This window comes from Dama dama, chromosome 6 (assembly GCF_033118175.1).
Source record: "Dama dama isolate Ldn47 chromosome 6, ASM3311817v1, whole genome shotgun sequence".
Lineage (NCBI taxonomy): Eukaryota > Metazoa > Chordata > Mammalia > Artiodactyla > Cervidae > Dama > Dama dama.
In genome coordinates, this window is record NC_083686.1 from 27066366 (window position 1) to 27083973 (window position 17608).

The 17608-nt window shown below is 38.0% G+C and overlaps 1 protein-coding gene and 1 long non-coding RNA gene across 4 annotated transcripts in view; one reads left to right on the top strand and one right to left on the bottom strand.

Moving 5' to 3' along the window:
- MTHFD2L (methylenetetrahydrofolate dehydrogenase (NADP+ dependent) 2 like) overlaps positions 1–17608 on the bottom strand; it is a 147019-nt gene that overhangs the window by 43784 nt on the left and 85627 nt on the right. The window contains exon 8 of one of the 3 annotated variants that reach the window (XM_061145789.1): positions 12883–13539. The exons of the other annotated variants lie outside the window; for them this stretch is intronic. Within the exon in view, the coding sequence (XP_061001772.1) occupies positions 13481–13539 (59 nt within the window). The 3' untranslated portion in view covers positions 12883–13480. Of the gene's footprint in view, positions 1–12882; positions 13540–17608 lie in introns of those variants that run through there. 3 annotated transcript variants of the gene reach the window in all.
- The window catches only part of LOC133058810 (uncharacterized), a 29151-nt gene that overhangs the window by 7633 nt on the left and 3910 nt on the right, over positions 1–17608 (top strand). The gene's annotated exons all lie outside the window — the stretch shown is intronic.

Genomic DNA, 17608 nt, shown 5'->3' on the forward strand with positions numbered 1-17608 from the left:
AATGCATCCTAGCTAAATAGAGACTATATTAGTAGTGAGAGTACTTCAGTGTCTTCCCCAGAGTCCTCCTGTTACTTCTAGGGATCCCCAAGAAGTGGATTATAAACCAGTAAATCAGTGACAATGACCACAGAACATGTCCTCTTTTTTCTCTTTTTCCCTGGCTTCTTTGATTCCTATCTGATACCTGTTTGACTATGATGCCTGTCAGGAGAGTAATGTCTATACCTAGGGCAATCTCTGAAGAAGACAATGGCACCCCACTCCAGGACTCTTGCCTGGAAAATCCCATGGGTGGAGGGGCCTGGTGGGCTGCAGTCCATGGGATCTCAAAGAGCCAGACACGACTGAGTGACTTCACTTTCACTTTTCACTTTCATGCATTGGAGAAGGAAATGGCAACCACTCCAGTGTTCTTGCCTGGAGAATCCCAGGGATGGGGGAGCCTGGTGGGCTGCCGTCTATGGGGTCACACAGAGTCGGACATGACGGAAGTGACTTAGCAGCAGCAGCAGCAGCAGAGCAATCTCTGGATACTTCTAAAGCTTCTAATCCTTGGGGTGCCAGACCAGCCTTGAATTCCTTATAGAGCTGAGGACCAGTAGGATTTTGCTCTGTTCCATACTTGATTCTCCAGGGATATGGAATCCCTTTGTTTTCAGAAACTCATAGAATTGCTCATGAGCAGTTATATCAGCTTTTGTTGTTGTTGTCCAGCTGCTCAGTCATGTCCGACTCTTTGTGACCGTATGGACTGCAGCATGCCAGGCTTCCCTGTCCCTCACAATCTTCTGGAGCTTGCTCAAACTCATGTCTTGAGTTGGGGATGCCATCGAACTATCTGGTCCTCTGTCATCCCCTTTCCTCCTGCCTTCAATCTTTTCCAGAATGATGGTCTTTTCTAAGACCTGATAATTGATATCAGCTTTTACCTTGAACCTTTTTGCTGCAAAGTCCAGTGGACCTCTTGGGGGGTGAGATGCATGTTTCTCTTTTCTCCCTCCCATTAACAAAACCATGTTCCTTTCAAATAGACACTGGTGCACTGGAGGCACGGGTGGAGGCTGGAGGACAATTGGGACAATAGGTTGTTCACTCAGTCGTGTCTGTTTGCGACCCCATGAATTGCAGCACGCCAGGTTTCCCTGTCATCATCATCTCCCAGAATTTACTCAAACTCATGTCCTTTAAGTCAGTGATGCCATCCCACCATCTCATCCTCTTTTGTCCCCTTCTCCTCCTGCCCTTAATCTTTCCCAGCATCAGTCTTTCCCAATGAGTCAGTTCATCACATCAGGTGGCCAAAATATTGGCGCTTCAACTTCAGCGTCAGTCCTTCCAATGAAGATTCAGGGTTGATTTCCTTGAGGATGGACTGGTTGGATCTCTTTGCAGTCCAAGGGACTCTCAAGAGTCTTCTCCAGCACCACAGTTTGAAAGCATCAATTCAAAGGGCCTACATTTCCAATCTCCATGGGGTATACAGAGCACACAAATGGAAAAAGAATAAAACACGTTTTCATCCTTTCTTTACAGGAAAAAATGTTTACCAAGCTCACATGTAAAATGATCAAAGCAAGGATAGATGTACTCACTGAAAAAAAAAAAAGGTAGGATTGGGGGAGCACCAGCTCCTTAGGTTCCCAAGAGTTCAGTTTGAAAGCCAGGGAGTTCAGTTCCTTTTGCCTAAAAACATAGCTCCTGAAAGCCAGATAGTCTGAATAATGTATACACATGGGGCTGATGTTTTGGAAACACAAATTATTTTTTTCATAATTCTGTTATTTCCTTTGTACATAGTCTTAGACCTTCCCTTCTTCCATCTTGTTGCTTGCTGGTCTCAGCCTATTGATAACAATGCTGTGGCTGAACCTGCTCTTTTGGTTCTTAGGATTGTAAGATGCCATCAGCAATAACCATTAAGAAATTTTTTTAAAAAAGCTTATTGACACAGGAGCTGGAAATTACATGGCACACCTGGGGCACACAGTCAGTGAGGTCACAGGTAAGGCGAAAGAGAGTGAGAGAGAATGTAACTGGGGCTCTGCTTTTTATTGGGGCTCCGGGTGGGGGGATAGGATTGCCAAGGCTCACTCTTGTTTGTGAATTTAAAACAAAAATGGGAGTTAACAGCACAGGGCGAGAGAATACATGCAGCTCAAATCATCAGTTAGCAAAATCAACCAATATCTCCAAAACAGAGGAGTCTGGAGGAGATGGGTAGCGTAGGTCGTTGTCTGCTGGCTGGCAATGTGTTTATCCAGTGGCAATTTAGAATAGTTTCATAGGAATAGTACAGCATAATGTGTTGTTGTTGTTGTTTAGTCACTGAGTCACTGCAGACCACAAACTGCAATTCCTTGATCCTGAATATATCCATGTTTGCTGGAGAAATAACTGTCAGTCTCTTTGTTCTAGGTCAACATGACTTTGTGGTTCCTTTATGTAAGAAGTGGAGTCTTTTTTCCATGCTTTGAATCTGAGCCTTGCCATAGAAATCTGATCAATAGAATAAAGGAAAAATGACAGAGCACCAGGAAAAATCAAAGAAATAGTTGTTTTCTGTGTTTCATCCTTAAATGAATGGGAATAATTCTAGTATTTCAAAACTGAGGATTTTTTCTCTATTTATTTTGACTGATAACATTCATTAGATTAAGCAAATTTTCTCCATTCCTAGGTCAGAATGACTGTTTTAAAAACTTGTTTCTTTGTTGTTGATTTATTAAATCACAAATAGGTGTTGACTATTATAAATAGCTTTTTCTACATCTTTTGAGGTTGTAAGAGTAATGGTGCATGTGTGCTAAGTTGCTTCAGTCCTGTCTGACTCTTTGTGACTCTATGGACTGTAGCCCACCAGGCTCCTCTGTCCATGGGATTCTCCAGGCAAGAATACTGGAGTGGGTTGCCATGCCCTCCTCCAGGGATCTTCCCGACCCAGCAATCGAACCCGTGTTGCTTATGCCTCCTGCATTGGCAGGCATTCTCTACCACGAGTGGCACCTGGAAAGCTGGGTAGTAATACAGTTTAAAGAATTCAATTTTTGGTAATATAGTTTTTAAAAAAATCTGAATTCTTGCCTTATATTCTTTTAATGCTGTGGTTTTATTTATTTATTTTTCAACTTAAAAAGGTTTTGTCTTTATTTTCGTGGACATCTATTTTCTCACATGATTATCCAGGCAAGAAATGTGTGTTTTACAATGAATGTTTTAGCTTGCACTCAAAAATCTGACTTTGACAGCAGGCATTTAAAAACTGTGGTGTCAGAGGGTCTTCAGAATATATATATATAAAAAATACTGTGGTTTTAAATTTACTAATATTCATAAGTAAAATTAGACAAAGTTTTTTTTATTCCCCTGTCACCTTTGTCGTGTTTTGGTATCAGTATTATGCGTGCATGCATCTCTCAGTCGTGTCCGACTCTTTGTGACCCCAGGGACCTGCAGCCCACCAGGCTCCTCTGTCCATGGGGATTCTCCAGGCAAGAACATTGGAGTGGGTTGCCATGCCCTCCTCCAAGGGATCTTCCCAACCCAGGGATTGAACCAGGGTCTCCTGCATTGCAGGTGGGTTCTTTACCAGCTGAGCTACCAGGGAAGCCCCATCAGTGATCTTATAAATTAAATTGGGTAAAGTTTCTTCTCCCTCTTTGTCCCCTTCCCCCACCTTCTCCACCTCCTCCTCTTCCTTTCTTCTCTTTCCATACTAAGTTTATATAAGACATAATTATTTATTCTTTAAAGAATTAAAAGTTCTTTCTGAAATTATCTCCAGACCATCTAGTACTTATTATTTTAATGTGAAGAACTGTTTACCAATTCAATTTATTTTATACTTAGTAGCTTTAATCAGATTTTCTCTGTCTTGGGAAAATTTTGGTCATTCCCACTTCCCCTCTCCAGTTTTTTAAATTTTATTTTATTTTACTTATTTATTTCTGGCAGTGCCACAGAGCTAGTAGGATCTTGGTTCCCCAACCAGGGATCAAACCTGGGCCCACAGTAGTGAAAGCACTGAATCTTAACCACTGAATCACCAGGGATTCCATTCTCTGGTTTTAACATGCTATCCAGGTTTTAAGTATCAATCTAGGTTTTAAAATTTAATGGCATAAGATTATATAATTTTAAAATGTCCCACTGTCTCAGTTACATTTTCTGATTTTACTTTTTCTGCCCTCTCTCTTTTTTCTTTCCCTAATTTTGATCCTAATAGCTACTTTACATACACCAATGAAAATTTTGGTGTATTCTAATACAGATTGTAAATTTACCCTATTGAAAATATGAGCTCTATCAAATGATTCATACCATTAATTGAGATATTCCAAATTTTAATTATAGAATTTAAAGATTAGATGTGTATACAGCTTGTGATATTTCATATTTAATTTTTCTTACATAAAGCTACATTTCAGTAAATTATGGTTTATAATAAATGCATGTAAGTGCAATAAAACCTGCAGGGTTTGGTATTCCACTCATTGAATACTTATATTTGAAATTTCCAATTGCTTTTGAATAAAATGCAAACAAAATTTAGATGATTCATCTACAGAATTTCAACTCCAATCTAGTACACTTAGTTTGCTCACTAAAAAATTAAAATTTCAAAATTTATATAATACCTATGATGAGCAAATAGAAATACATAGATAGCTGTACATATGTATATGCATATTTTTAAAACTTGTAAATTTGGACAACCACTGTTCTGCTTCAATTGGCAGAATATCTCATCTTAATTGGAAAAAATTCTGAGTTATGTATGTACCACAATTAACCCCAAGGAATTTCTGTGCATATCATTTTTTTCTTAGACAGTTCAATGATGTATAATTCACCCATTTAAATTCTACAATTCAGTGGTTTTTAGTATTCATCACCAGTCACAAAATTGTGTGTTTATCACCATAATCAATTTTTTACCATTTTCATCATCCTTTTATCCATTAGCAGTCACTCCCCAATTCTCCCTGCCTCCCCAGTCCCAATTACTAATCTGCTTCTATCTCTATGGATTTGTCTATTCAGGTTATTTTATATAAAGGGAATCATACTATGGTGTTATATTTGTGTACTAGTTTTGTGTGGGGTCATGTGTTCTTTTCCTTGGGGTATATATCTAGGAGTGGAATTATGGAGTCATAAGGGAACTCCCTATTTAACATTGTGGACAGCCAGATAATTTCCTAAACCATTTTATACTTAAATGAGAAATGTATGTAGATTCCAATTTTTACTTTCTTGTAAACACTTACTATTATCTGAAATTTTGATAGTGACCTTGGTGGGTATGAAGTGTTATCTCATTTGGTTTTGGTTTGCATTTCCCTAATGATAATGATAGTGAGCATCTTTTCATGTGATTTTATTGACTGTTTATTTAACTTCTTGGAAGCACCTCTGTTCAGATCATTTGTCCATGTTTGAATTAGATTTTTTTTTTTCATTGATGAACTGTAAGAGTTCTTTGTTTATTTTGGGTATAAATCCCTTATCAGATATTTGATTTGCAAATATTTTCTCTCATTCTTTGGGTTGTCTTTTTGTCATCTTGATGATAACCTTTGAGGATTAAAGTTTTTAAAAACATTTTATGAAATTCAATTTATCCTTTTTTTTTCTTTTGTTGATTGTGTTTTTGGTGTAATAGTTAAGAAGAATCTGCCTATCCCAAAGTTATGAAGATTTACTGCAATATTGTCTTCAAAGAGTTTTATAACTTTAGCTCTTATGTTTGGTCTCTGATCCATCTTGAGTCAATTTTATGTATAGTATGAGAAAGCAGTCCAACTTCATTCTTTTGCCCATGTGGACATCCAGTTGTTCTAGAACTATTGGTTTAAAAGACTTAAACCATGGAGATTGCCAATATCCCTTACGTATTCTACAGATTCAGTGAAATTGTCAAAATTCCAACAGACTTTTTTCAGAAGTTGACAACTTAATCCTAAAAATCATATGGAAAATTATGAAGCATGAGATGAATGAATATGGGACCTCTTTCCTTGTATTTATGTGATCTTTCCATTCAGTTCAGTTCAGTTGCTCAGTCGTGTCCGACTCTTTGTGACCCCATGGACTGCAGCACGCCAGGCCTCCCTGTCCATCACCAACTTCCGGAGTTTACTCAAACTCATGTCCGTGGAGTCGGTGATGCCATCCAACCATCTCATCCTCTGTTGTCCCCTTCTCCTCCTGCCTTCAATCTTTCCCAGCATCAGGGTCTTTTCCAAAGAGTCAGCTCTTCGCATCAGGTGGCCAAAGTACTGGAGTTTCAGCTTCAACATCAGTCCTTCCAATGAATATTCAGGACTGATTTCCTTTAGGATGGACTGGTTGGACCTCCTTGCAGTTCAAGGGACTCTCAAGAGTCTTGTCCAACACCACAGTTCAAAAGCATCAATTCTTCGGTGCTCAGCTTTCCTTATAGTTCAACTCTCACATCCATATGTGACTACTGGAAAAACCATAGCTTTGACTGCTGCTGCTGCTGCTAAGTCACTTCAGTCGTGTCCGACTCTGTGCGACCCCATAGATGGCAGCCCATCAGGCTCCCCCGTCCCTGGGATTCTCCAGGCAAGAACACTGGAGTGGGTTGCCATTTCCTTCTCCAGTGCATGAAAGTGAAAAGTGAAAGTGAAGTAGCTCAGTCGTGTCCAACTCTTAGCGACCCCATGGACTGCAGCCAACCAGGCTCCTCTGTCCATGGGATTTTCCAGGCAAGAGTACTAGAGTGGGGTGCCATTGCCTTCTCCATAGCCTTGACTAGACGGACCTTTGTTGGCAAAGTAATGTCTCTGCTTTTTAATGTGATCTTTAATTCTCTTCAAAAATGTTTTGTTGTTTTTCAGGATAGGATATTTTCCATTCTTTTTGTTAAATTTATTCCTGAGTGCTTTAGCCTTTCTGCAATCATTTCTTAATTTTGTTTTCAGTTTATTGATCACTAATGTGTAAAAACAGAATTGATTTTTATATATTGATCTTGTATCCTGAAGCTCTGTTAAACTCATTTATTGGTTCTGATAATTTTTAGTGGATTATTTAGGAATTTATGTATGCAAGATCATGTCATCTGCAAAAAGAGATAATTTTACTTCTTCCTTTCCAACATGAATGCTTTTTATTACTTCTTCTTGAACTGGCTGGAACCTCCAGTACAATGTAGAATAAAAGTGATAAGAATTGTCATATTTGTCTTATTCTTGGCTTTAGGAGGAAGATATTCAGTCTTTCATCAATAGGTATGATTTAAGCATGGAATTTGTTTAAATGCTTATTATCAAATTGAGAATCTTTCCTCTCCCTAGTTTGTTGTGTGTGTTTGTCACTCAGCTGTGATCAATTCTTTGTGACCCCGTGGACTGTAGCCCACCAGGCCCTCTGGCCATGGAATTCTCCAGGAAAGAGTACTGGAGTGGGTTGCTATTTGCTTCTCCAGGGGATCTTCCCGACCCAGGGATCAAACCTGGGTCTCAGGCATTGCAGGCAGATTCTTTACCATCTGAGCCATGAGTGTGTCTTTATCTTGAAAGAATGTTGCATTTTGTTGAATGCTTCTTCTGTGTCTAATGAGATGACCACAAAGCTTTTGTCCTTTATTCTCTAGATGGTGTGCATTACATTAATTGATTTTGTATGTTAAGGTAAAATATATTCCTAGTGTAAACCTCATTTGGTCATAATATGTTACCCTTTTTATTCATAGCTGGATTCAGCTTGCTAGTATTTCACTGAGGGTTATTGGATCTATATAAGGGATGCTTTTTTGTGATGTTTCTATTTCAATATCAGAATAACACTGGATTCACAGAGGAAATATCCCCATCTTGTCTATTTTTAGAAAAGTTTCAGAGGAAGTGGCATTAATTTGCCTCTAAATATTTAGTAGAATTCATTAGTGAAGTTATTTGGACTTGGGCTTTTCTTTGTGGGAGGAAATTTTCAATCTCCTAAATTTTTAAATGTCTACTCAGATTTTCAATTTCTCCTTGTGTTAGTTCTGGTTGTCTGTGCCTTTCTAGGAATTCATCCATTACAGTTTTCCATAGTATTCCCTTACAATTGCTTTTATTTTTATTTATTATTTTTTTTAAAAGCCCTTATAATTTCTTTTAGTTTCTGTAAGGTTGTTAATGATGTCCTCTCTTTCATTCTTGATTTTAGCAATTTGACACTTTTCTCTTTCTTTTTTTTTTCCTGGTCAACCGAGGTAAAGTTTTGACAATTTTTGTTGATCTTTTCAGAAAAATAAATTTTGATGTTGTTTATAATCTCCATTGTTTTGTATTCTCTATTACTTTCATAAATGCTGTAATCTTTATTCTTTTCTTCTTTCTCTTTCCTTTGAGTATAGCCAACTCTTCCGTTTCTAGTGTTCCAAGTTGGAAGAGTAGGATGCCGATTCAATGTATTTCCTCTTTTTAAAACATGTCAATATATGGCAGGAAACACTACAATATTGTAAAGTAATTAGCCTCCAACTAATAAAAATAAATGAAAAAAAATAAATAAAATAAAGACTTTTCCAGCTATAAATTTCTCTCTAAGCACTGCCTTAACTGCATTCCATAAGTTTTGCTATGGAAAAACCTAGTTTTACTAGGTTTTCATTTTCATTCAGTTTAATGTAATTGTGATTTCTTGTTTGATGCTTTAGTCAGTTTGGAGGGTACTACTTAATTTCCACACATATGTAAATTTCCCAAATTCCTTACTGCTTTTTCTCATTTCATTCCATTGTTGTTGGAGAACATACTTTTTGTAATCTCAATCCTTTAAAATGTACTGAGCTTTTCTTGTAATGAAAGTCAGTTAGAAATGAATTCTCTTAGTTTTTATTTATCTGGAAATGTTTTTGCCTTCATTTTTGAGAAAGAATTTTACTAAATGTAAGGTACATGTTTGACAGTTTTGCTTTTAGCACTTTAAATATGTCATCCACTGTCATCTGGCCTCCATTGTTTCTGATGATAAACTTAATTTTATTGAGGTTCCCTTATATGTAATGAGTCATTTTTTGCTTGCTGTTTTGGAGATTTTCTCTTTGCTTTTCAACATTTTAAGTATGATTTCTTGGGGATGTATCTACTTGAGTTTATCTTAGTTGGAGGTTGGTGATTTCCTTGCCTTTGTTCATTAATGCTTTTCATCAAATTTGGGAAGTTTCAGCCATTATTTCTTCAAACATTATTTCTGATCATTTCTTTGTTTTTTTTCATTCTAATAACCCCATCACACATATGTTAGTGTGCTTATGAATTTTCCACATTTCTTGAAGTTTTTTGCACTTTTATTTATTCTTTTTACTATCTGTTCTTCAGATGGCACAAACTTTATTGATCTGTTTCCAAGCTCACTAATTCTTTCTTCTAATAGTTTAAATCTACTATTGAGGCTCTCTAGAATTTTTTTTCATTTTGTTATATTACTTTTCAACTTCGAATTTTACCACTAATTAAAATGATAACACTTTCACTACAAAAGTGTGTCACATTATGATAGATGAGATGATGGTAAAGTCTAGAATTACAAAATAGAAGTCACCACATCCATTCTGGATCTTCAATACAATAATAACAATACTTACTACTATGATTGCAGGCAGATTCTTTACCATCTGACCCACCATCTTATTCTTTTTAAACTTTCATTCTTCTCTCATGGTTGTAATCCCTTCCTTATCTCTCTAATAACATCAAAATAACTTTTTCAAAGTCCTTTCTAGTTGGACTAGTTGCTTATTTTCCTTAGTCAGCTTTTCTGTTTACCAAGTTGGTCATTTGTGCTTTATCATCTTTGTTAAATTCCTGTGTAATCATTTTTCATGGGTTATCTCCTCTAGGGCATCCTGGTCTCTTATAACAAGTTTGTGGTGGCCTCAACATTGGCTCTGTTGGAAGTCTGGCTCCAGAGCAGGCCTGGAACTCAGGACTGCACTCTTCACAGATCCACTTCCAGATTTGCTTCTGTGAAGGCACAGATCCAGACTCTCATAATTCTACAAGCCATGCTGCAGGAGCCCCAAGCTATATGGCAAGAGGTACTGCTGTTCTAAGCTCAGCCAAGAGAGCAGAAAGCAGGCGGCAGCTTTCCCAGAACCCCTTTTCACTAAAGCTGTGCAGATGTGGTCCTGAGCTATGTATACAACTTGTGTGGGCATAAAGATGCCAGTTATTTTTTCCAAGCATTCACCTGAGTCTCCACCCTCTGCTACCTGTGGACTGACTTCACAGCTTCAGAATGTTATGAATTTTATTTGTTCCTCATTGCCATTTTTCTTTTAGGGGAATACTCTTATTTTATTCTATAGAGACTTCTCTTTCTTGTTTTCTAGAATAACTATGTTTATTCATTTTAAAAATGTTTTGCCATATTGTCAAATGATAGGAAAAAAAAACATTTTATTTCCCACTATGCACTTAAGAGAAGAGAAAGGCTGGTTCAGTTTCAATTGGTCAACATTCCAGTTCAGATGTATTCTGAATATTAAGACTTGGTTTCTCCATTGAAAATGTCAAAAACAACTAGTTTTATATTATATTCAATTCTTGGAAAAGCTATGGCTGGATGTACCCAATGATCTGGAGGGATGGGCATGACAGAAGTACCAGTGGGGAGGAAAGATCTTCCAAATGTTGTCACATATTATTTTACAGTATTACAAATCCCATTCATTAATATCCCATTGCTCTCATGAGAAAAAAAAATTAAGTTTTTGGAAACTGTCAAGCTTACAGAGAGGACAATGCTTTTGCAAAATTATCTTTGCTTGAAATCAAGCTATAACCTAATTCAGATGGCCAGTACAAGTTCACCACAACTCACTCCAGGGCCTTTTGTACCCACCACCAGTCTTTACTCTCCTATCTTCCTTTCCACTAACAACAGCAGACCAGTGGGCACTCGGACCCATTTCCATCAAGACCAATAGAAGGATCTATCTTTATAACCAAGTAAAGACCTCCCTACTCCACTCGCCTGTCTGATCTAAGGGTTACGCCACTTTCCAGCACATTGGAAAGACTGTGATGATGAATATAATGAATGATCTCACTCTTCGCTTGAGACCCCACCCCCCCAACAAATAGAGAGTGGCACAACCTTAACATATAATCATCACGTAACAACAGTTGGGACAAATAGTAACAAGAAGATTGCTCTGTCACACCTGTCAACAAACTGAATGGTGTTATTTCTAATCTGGTCTTCCATAAAGTATAACAACAATGTTAGTAAATGATGCTTGGGCCAAACCTTACAGAGTCCACTACCATAGATGGGGTCAGTGTACAAACCAAAGTGAGGAAAGAATGGGCACCTTGTAAGAATGAGAAAAAAAAAAAAAAAGCTCTCTGTTCTCATAGGGATTTAATGGGTGGGTCTGTTACCTTGCCTACAAGCTTTGTTTTGGGAGAATAACTAGCTGATTATAACATCCTCTGTGATGCAAGTACCAAACAAAATTAAGGACGACATATTCACATTCATTTGGAAACACTAAACTCATCCAGAGCATGGAACTCTGAAGAGGCTTGATATGAAAGCAGGGAAATCAAGGGAATGATTTTTTTGAGGTTAAAAAAAGCTTATTAAAAATAAACAAGTGAAACTACATAATAAAACTAAGTACCCCCCAAAAATCCAACACTTGTTTTCAAAAATGAACAAAATCCACACAAATGGATTAGAGAAAGCTTCAAAATTTCTTGATGGCATTTTATCCTACCATAACAACCCCTTCCCATGTAGCCCAGTAGGAGTGTGGTGAGATGCTAGGCTGACATTCAGGAGAGTAAGGGAACCTCACAGAGCCCCTGTCTTCAGGGAACTCAAATGTACTCTGTGGAAGATGACTTCTAAACCTGAGATGCACAGTAATAAAAATATACCAGATGTACATAAAGTGCCTAATTAAAACTGATAAAAGAAAATTGTGACAGTCTTTCTTGCCTAATATTACTAAATCCAGCATATGTCAGACAAACAGCCACTTCCTCTGGGAGGCCTTCTGTGACCACACCAATCCTGGTACCAACCAAGTCCCCTTCCACAGATGTACCCACAGCCCCTGCATTTATTCACACAGTTTACAATTTTGCCATTACATTTGCATATTACATATTTGTTTAGAGTAGATTATAAGCTCCATGAGGGAGAAACTAACCAGCATGAGACACAGCATCTGGCACTAATATGTATGAACTCAATACATATGTCAAGTAAATGAAGGGAGAAATGATGAATGCAGCTAGACTAGCTTCAGGCATCAGTCCTTGGAAAGTGGCATGCTAATTAAAGGAGGAGAAAGGCAAAAGGAATCCCAAAGGAAAATAGGAAAGTCACCAAGGCTCTTGTTCTCTGTACTTTAACTTGATGAAAAGGAGTTAGATTCTTGTTGAAAACTTAATTTGAGAAACTTAAGTGAATAAGTTCAGTAAGCGCCTACTAGACCTCTTGAAGTAACAGATAAATCCTCAGAATTCTGATCAATAAACTCAGAGTATTTTGTGAGATATTTCTTCTTGGTAGTGAGGCAGAAAGAACTTCCAAAAGGAAAGAGAACATTATTTGGAGTAGTTTCTTTCATTTGGGTCTTCTAATTGGCTTGGCTGTCACTGCGGGGCTGTAGAGAAGCAAAAGGAAGGTGAAATAGTTGTGTCTCTACCAGTCTTGGGAGTTTTGAGTGTCTTATCTGGATTGGCAGGATGGGAAAGAGAAGTGAGCAGAAAGTCCAGGATTTTCAAATCACAAATCCAGGGGGAAATGTGGATATGTACTGTTTCTTTGCTCCGTATGGCATAATCAGACAAAGTGTGATCTGAGAAACTCTTTAGGTGGGAAAATGGTATGATAATGACAGCTCTCCATTAGGAACTAGTAATTACCAAGGAGGGTAACCAAGTTTGCCCTTTGGTCTGCACAAGCATGCAGTCTGAGTCATTGGAAAGAACTTGGGCTTTGGAGGCAAACAGATCTCAGCCTTGACAATTATAGATTCTATGTTCCTACACTAATGGTAAGGGTATATCCCACATTTATAAAAATAAACACAATGACATTTCCCAAAACCCTAAATTTCTTGTAAAACTACAATTAAATTAAATTAAGTAGATGAAGCACAGAGCGTGATGCTTGGCATACAGCAGCATTTGATGAATGACAGTTGCCTTTGGTTTATTTCTATTCTAATTGAAAACTTAAACACAATATGAATATTGTCCTGTATGCAACTTTACAGATCAAATCAACACTTTGTGACCCCTTGGACTGCAGCACATCAGGCTTTCCCATCCTTTGCTGTCTCCCAGTTTGCTCAGATTCATGTCCACTGAGTTGATGATGCTATCTAACCATCTCAGCTTTTGCTATCCTCTTCTGTTGCCTTCAGTCTTTCCCAGCATCAGGGTCTTTCCCAATGAGTTGGCTCTTCGCATCAGGTGACCAAAGTATTGGAGCTTCAGCTTCAGCATCCGTCCTTCCAAAGAATATTCTTTTGATATGAGGAAGTTCTTTTCTGCCTCACTACCAAGAAGAAAGAAACATCTCACAAAATACTCTGAGTATATTAGTCAGAATTCCGAGGATTTATCTGTTACTTCAAGAAGTCTAGTAGGTACCCAGGGCTGCAAAGTGTTGGACATGACTTAGCGACTGACAACAACAAGCTTTAGTGATGTTAAGTTACCGTAAGTGACCTTAAATTCCTATGTAACCAAAATGTCTTTCTTTATAAGTTGCTTCAAACTTTTTTTAAAAGTCAAGGTATAATTAAATTTCTTTAAATAAATGTCATGGTTAATCCCCTTTTGACAATTTTAGCAATTCAATTTATTTTGTGTATATCCCTAGTTATTTTTTTTTTTAGGGTAAAAAACAAGTATGACTTAAAGGACCATATATAAATAAATCAAGATTGTCTCAATTTTACCTGTCTAGCTACTATTGTTATGTGGCTATAATCTCCAGCTGATTCTAGGAAAGCAATGACATAATCAGTGAGGCACTGTTTTTCATCTCTTTGGTCAGGGGAGGGGAAGAGAAGCTTTCCCTTACATAATTATTCTAGGATTAGTGGTGTACCAACCAGTTTCTATCTAGAGTTTACAGGTCAAAATCCCTAATGAGGACATTGGATGGTGAGAAAACATTTAAGGAATATATAAGAATAAGAATAAATCATAGGTTAAAAAATTTGATATGGGTTCTAAATTATTTCCTTGGCCATGAAATCACACAAAAAATGTACCAGGAGTTAAAACTTTTCCAGTTGGAGCACATATTTTGCTAAAAACAAATATGAATCTATGACTAAGAGACACAGAGATGAAGGGATAATTTTTGCCCATTTCAACAGATTAAGGAAGGAAGTTGCTAGGTCATGTCCGACTCTTTGCGACCTCATGGACAATAGTCTGCCAGGCTCCTCCATCCATGGAATTTTCCAGGCAAGGATACTGGAGTGGGTTGCCATTTCCTTCTCCAGGTTCCTTCAACAGATTACTGATTCCTAAAGAATGTCAGCATCACTCTGTGAGAGGTGCTCTTAAGCATCACCACACATTATGGAAGGGGCACATATGGCAGGCTGTCTTGTAAGAGCTGAACCGGAATGAAGATGTAACAAATAGACAAGGAAATTGCCAAGTTTTCTTCTATTTGAATATACAAATGTGAAATGTTATTAATTAGGCAGACAGTTATAGAATTGTAGATATAACTCTGCAAGCTTTGAAAATTTAAACTCATGCTTGTTTTTTGTCTTCCTTAAATATGCCCCTTGAGTTCCATTAAAAAATGCTATGAATAAAATGTGGAATGTACCCAACATAGCTATAAATTCTTTTTTTTTTTTTTTTTAATTAGTTGGAGGATAATCACTTTACAACATTGTAGTGGGTTTTGTCATACATTGACATGAATCAGCCATGGATTCACTTGTATTCCCCATCCCGATCCCCCCTCCCACCTCCCTCTCCACCCGCTCCCTCTGGGTCTTCCCAGTGCACCAGGCCCGAGCACTTGTCTCATGCATCCAACCTGGGCTGGTGATCTGTTTCACTATAGATAATATACATGCTGTTCTCTCAAAACATCCCACCCTCGCCTTCTCCCACAGAGTCCAAAAGTTTCTTCTGTAGTCTGTTTTGCATATAGGGTTATCGTTACCATCTTTCTAAATTCCATATATATGTGTTAGTATGCTGTAATGTTCTTTATCTTCCTGGCTTACTTCACTCCGTATAATGGGCTCCAGTTTCATCCATCTCATTAGAACTGATTCAAATGAATTCTTTTTAACGGCTGAGTAATATTCCATGGTGTATATGTACCACAGCTTCCTTATCCATTCATCTGCTGTTAGGCATCTAGGTTGCTTCCATGTCCTGGTTATTATAAACAGTGCTGCGATGAACATTGGGGTGCATGTGTCTCTTTCAGATCTGGTTTCCTCAGTGTGTATGCCCAGGAGTGGGATTGCTGGGCCAACATAGCTATAAATTCTTGAGAAACATTTACGCATGCATGATGCATGCTCCTTCAGTTATTATCACACTTGCAGTTAATATAAAGCAAATAAACACAGAAAATGAAAGCACATCTTGCTTTCCAAAATTATGACAACAATAGCCAAAAGCAGAATGAAAAATCAAGATCAGGGGTTTTAGAAGAATCCGCATCAAGGGCTTTGAAGAATCAAGATCAAGATGGGGTTCCCAGTCCTGGTTCAGGCACTCCATCATACGATCATGGGCAAATCAGTTCACTTTAAACCTCAACTTTTTGCATCATTAAGTGCCAGGAGCCATTATGGGAGGTCCCGCCTGTGACGAGGTCATGAAGAAAATACCGGGCAGGCAAGGCCGTCCGGGACCCCATCCATGACAAGGTCACGAGGAAAAAACCTGACAGGCAAGGCCGTCTAGGATAAGGGACCCTCCAGGTTGGCCTCGGCCTCTACCCCACCCTGTATCCTCCCCCCTTTTTCTGCTATTGTTCTTGTTTGCCCTGTTGCAGATTCTTGTGTTGCCTGCCGAGAGCTCTCCTGCTCCTCTTTCACTGAATGAGGACCAACTTAAAACCCTAACTAATAAATCTCCTGGACGCTGGTACCCTATGAAGGGGCCAGGGATGAAGGAAATGCTTCAGTTCAAACCCTTTTGCTGGCATTCTGGCTTGTTTGATAAATGTGTGCTCTCATTGCACAAAATGCTCATGATTGTTCTAAACATCCTAAGCACAGTGCGCTAACAAAAGAAACTATTAAGCATAGGCCCCTTCGCGGGGTGAGAAAAGTTCCACAAATATAATAGCCACAAATGTGCCTAATAGAAAATATTTTAGATAGAGATTAGCTGGTGACTTCTTGCAGGTAGTTAACTTTTAGACTAAGAGCCTGTTTTGTGCCATATCTGCTGTTTTTGCAGTCCTTCGCATTTCTGTTCTGTAAAAATGTAATCCTATCTAGTTACCATAGAGATGACACCTATTAGAAAGAAAATAGATTAATTATAAGAAAAACAGGGTCGTTTACTGAAGTTGCTTAAGTCACACCAGGTGCAAGCCATAAAATGTTAGCAGGCCTGAAGGCCAAATGATAAGAAAGACTCTTGTGAATGAAAAGTATGTGGGTGACATCCTATTTCTGTTGAAGGTCAAGTTGCTGTAATGCTTTAAGATGACCAGTGTGTAAGCAATATGCACTTCCCCCCAGAAAAAGATGTTGTTAAGGGTATAAAGAGGCCGTGCAAAAATAAACTCCAGACTCAGCCCTGACTGAGCTTTGTCTCTGTCTCTTTCTCATTCGCCGACGCCGTTCATCCTGAGGGTTCCCCTGGACCCCGGCAAATAAGGATATTAAACTTACTGACTTCATAAGGGTGTTATGAGATTTAAATGTGATGATTTTTAGAAATGCTCAATAAATATCAATCCGTATTATAATAGATAAATATTATGAATGCCAATATTTAAATAAAATAGTGAAAATTCTATACTGAAACACTCCACTTAAAGGTTACTTTAAAGTCTATTTGAAGGTGTACAAACCTAGAGCCTATGATACAGAGTGAAGTAAGTCAGAAAGAGAAATATAAATATCGTATACTGACACATATATATGGAATCAAGAAAGAGAGTACTGATGAATTTATTTGCAAGGCAGCAGTGGAGACACAGACGTGGAGAACAGACTTATGGACATGGAGAGGGCAGGGTAGGGAGAGGGTGAGATGTATGGAGAGAGGAACATGGACACTCACAACACCACATATAAAATAGATAGCCAGTGTGAATTTGTTGTATAGGTCAGGGAACTCAAACAGGGGCTCCGTAACAATCTAGAGGGGTGGGATGGAGAAGGAGACGGGAGGGAGGTTTGGGAGGGAGGGGATATGGATGTACCTATGGGTGATTCTTGTTGATGCTTGACAGAAAACAACAAAATTCTGTAAAGCAATTATCCTTCAATTAAAAAATAAATAAAGTGGCCCAAGAAAGTCTGTTTGAAAAAAAAAAATCACTATATTTTAAAAGATAATGTCCATGATACTCAGACATACGAGTAAGTACTAATTATTTAACCATACAGAAA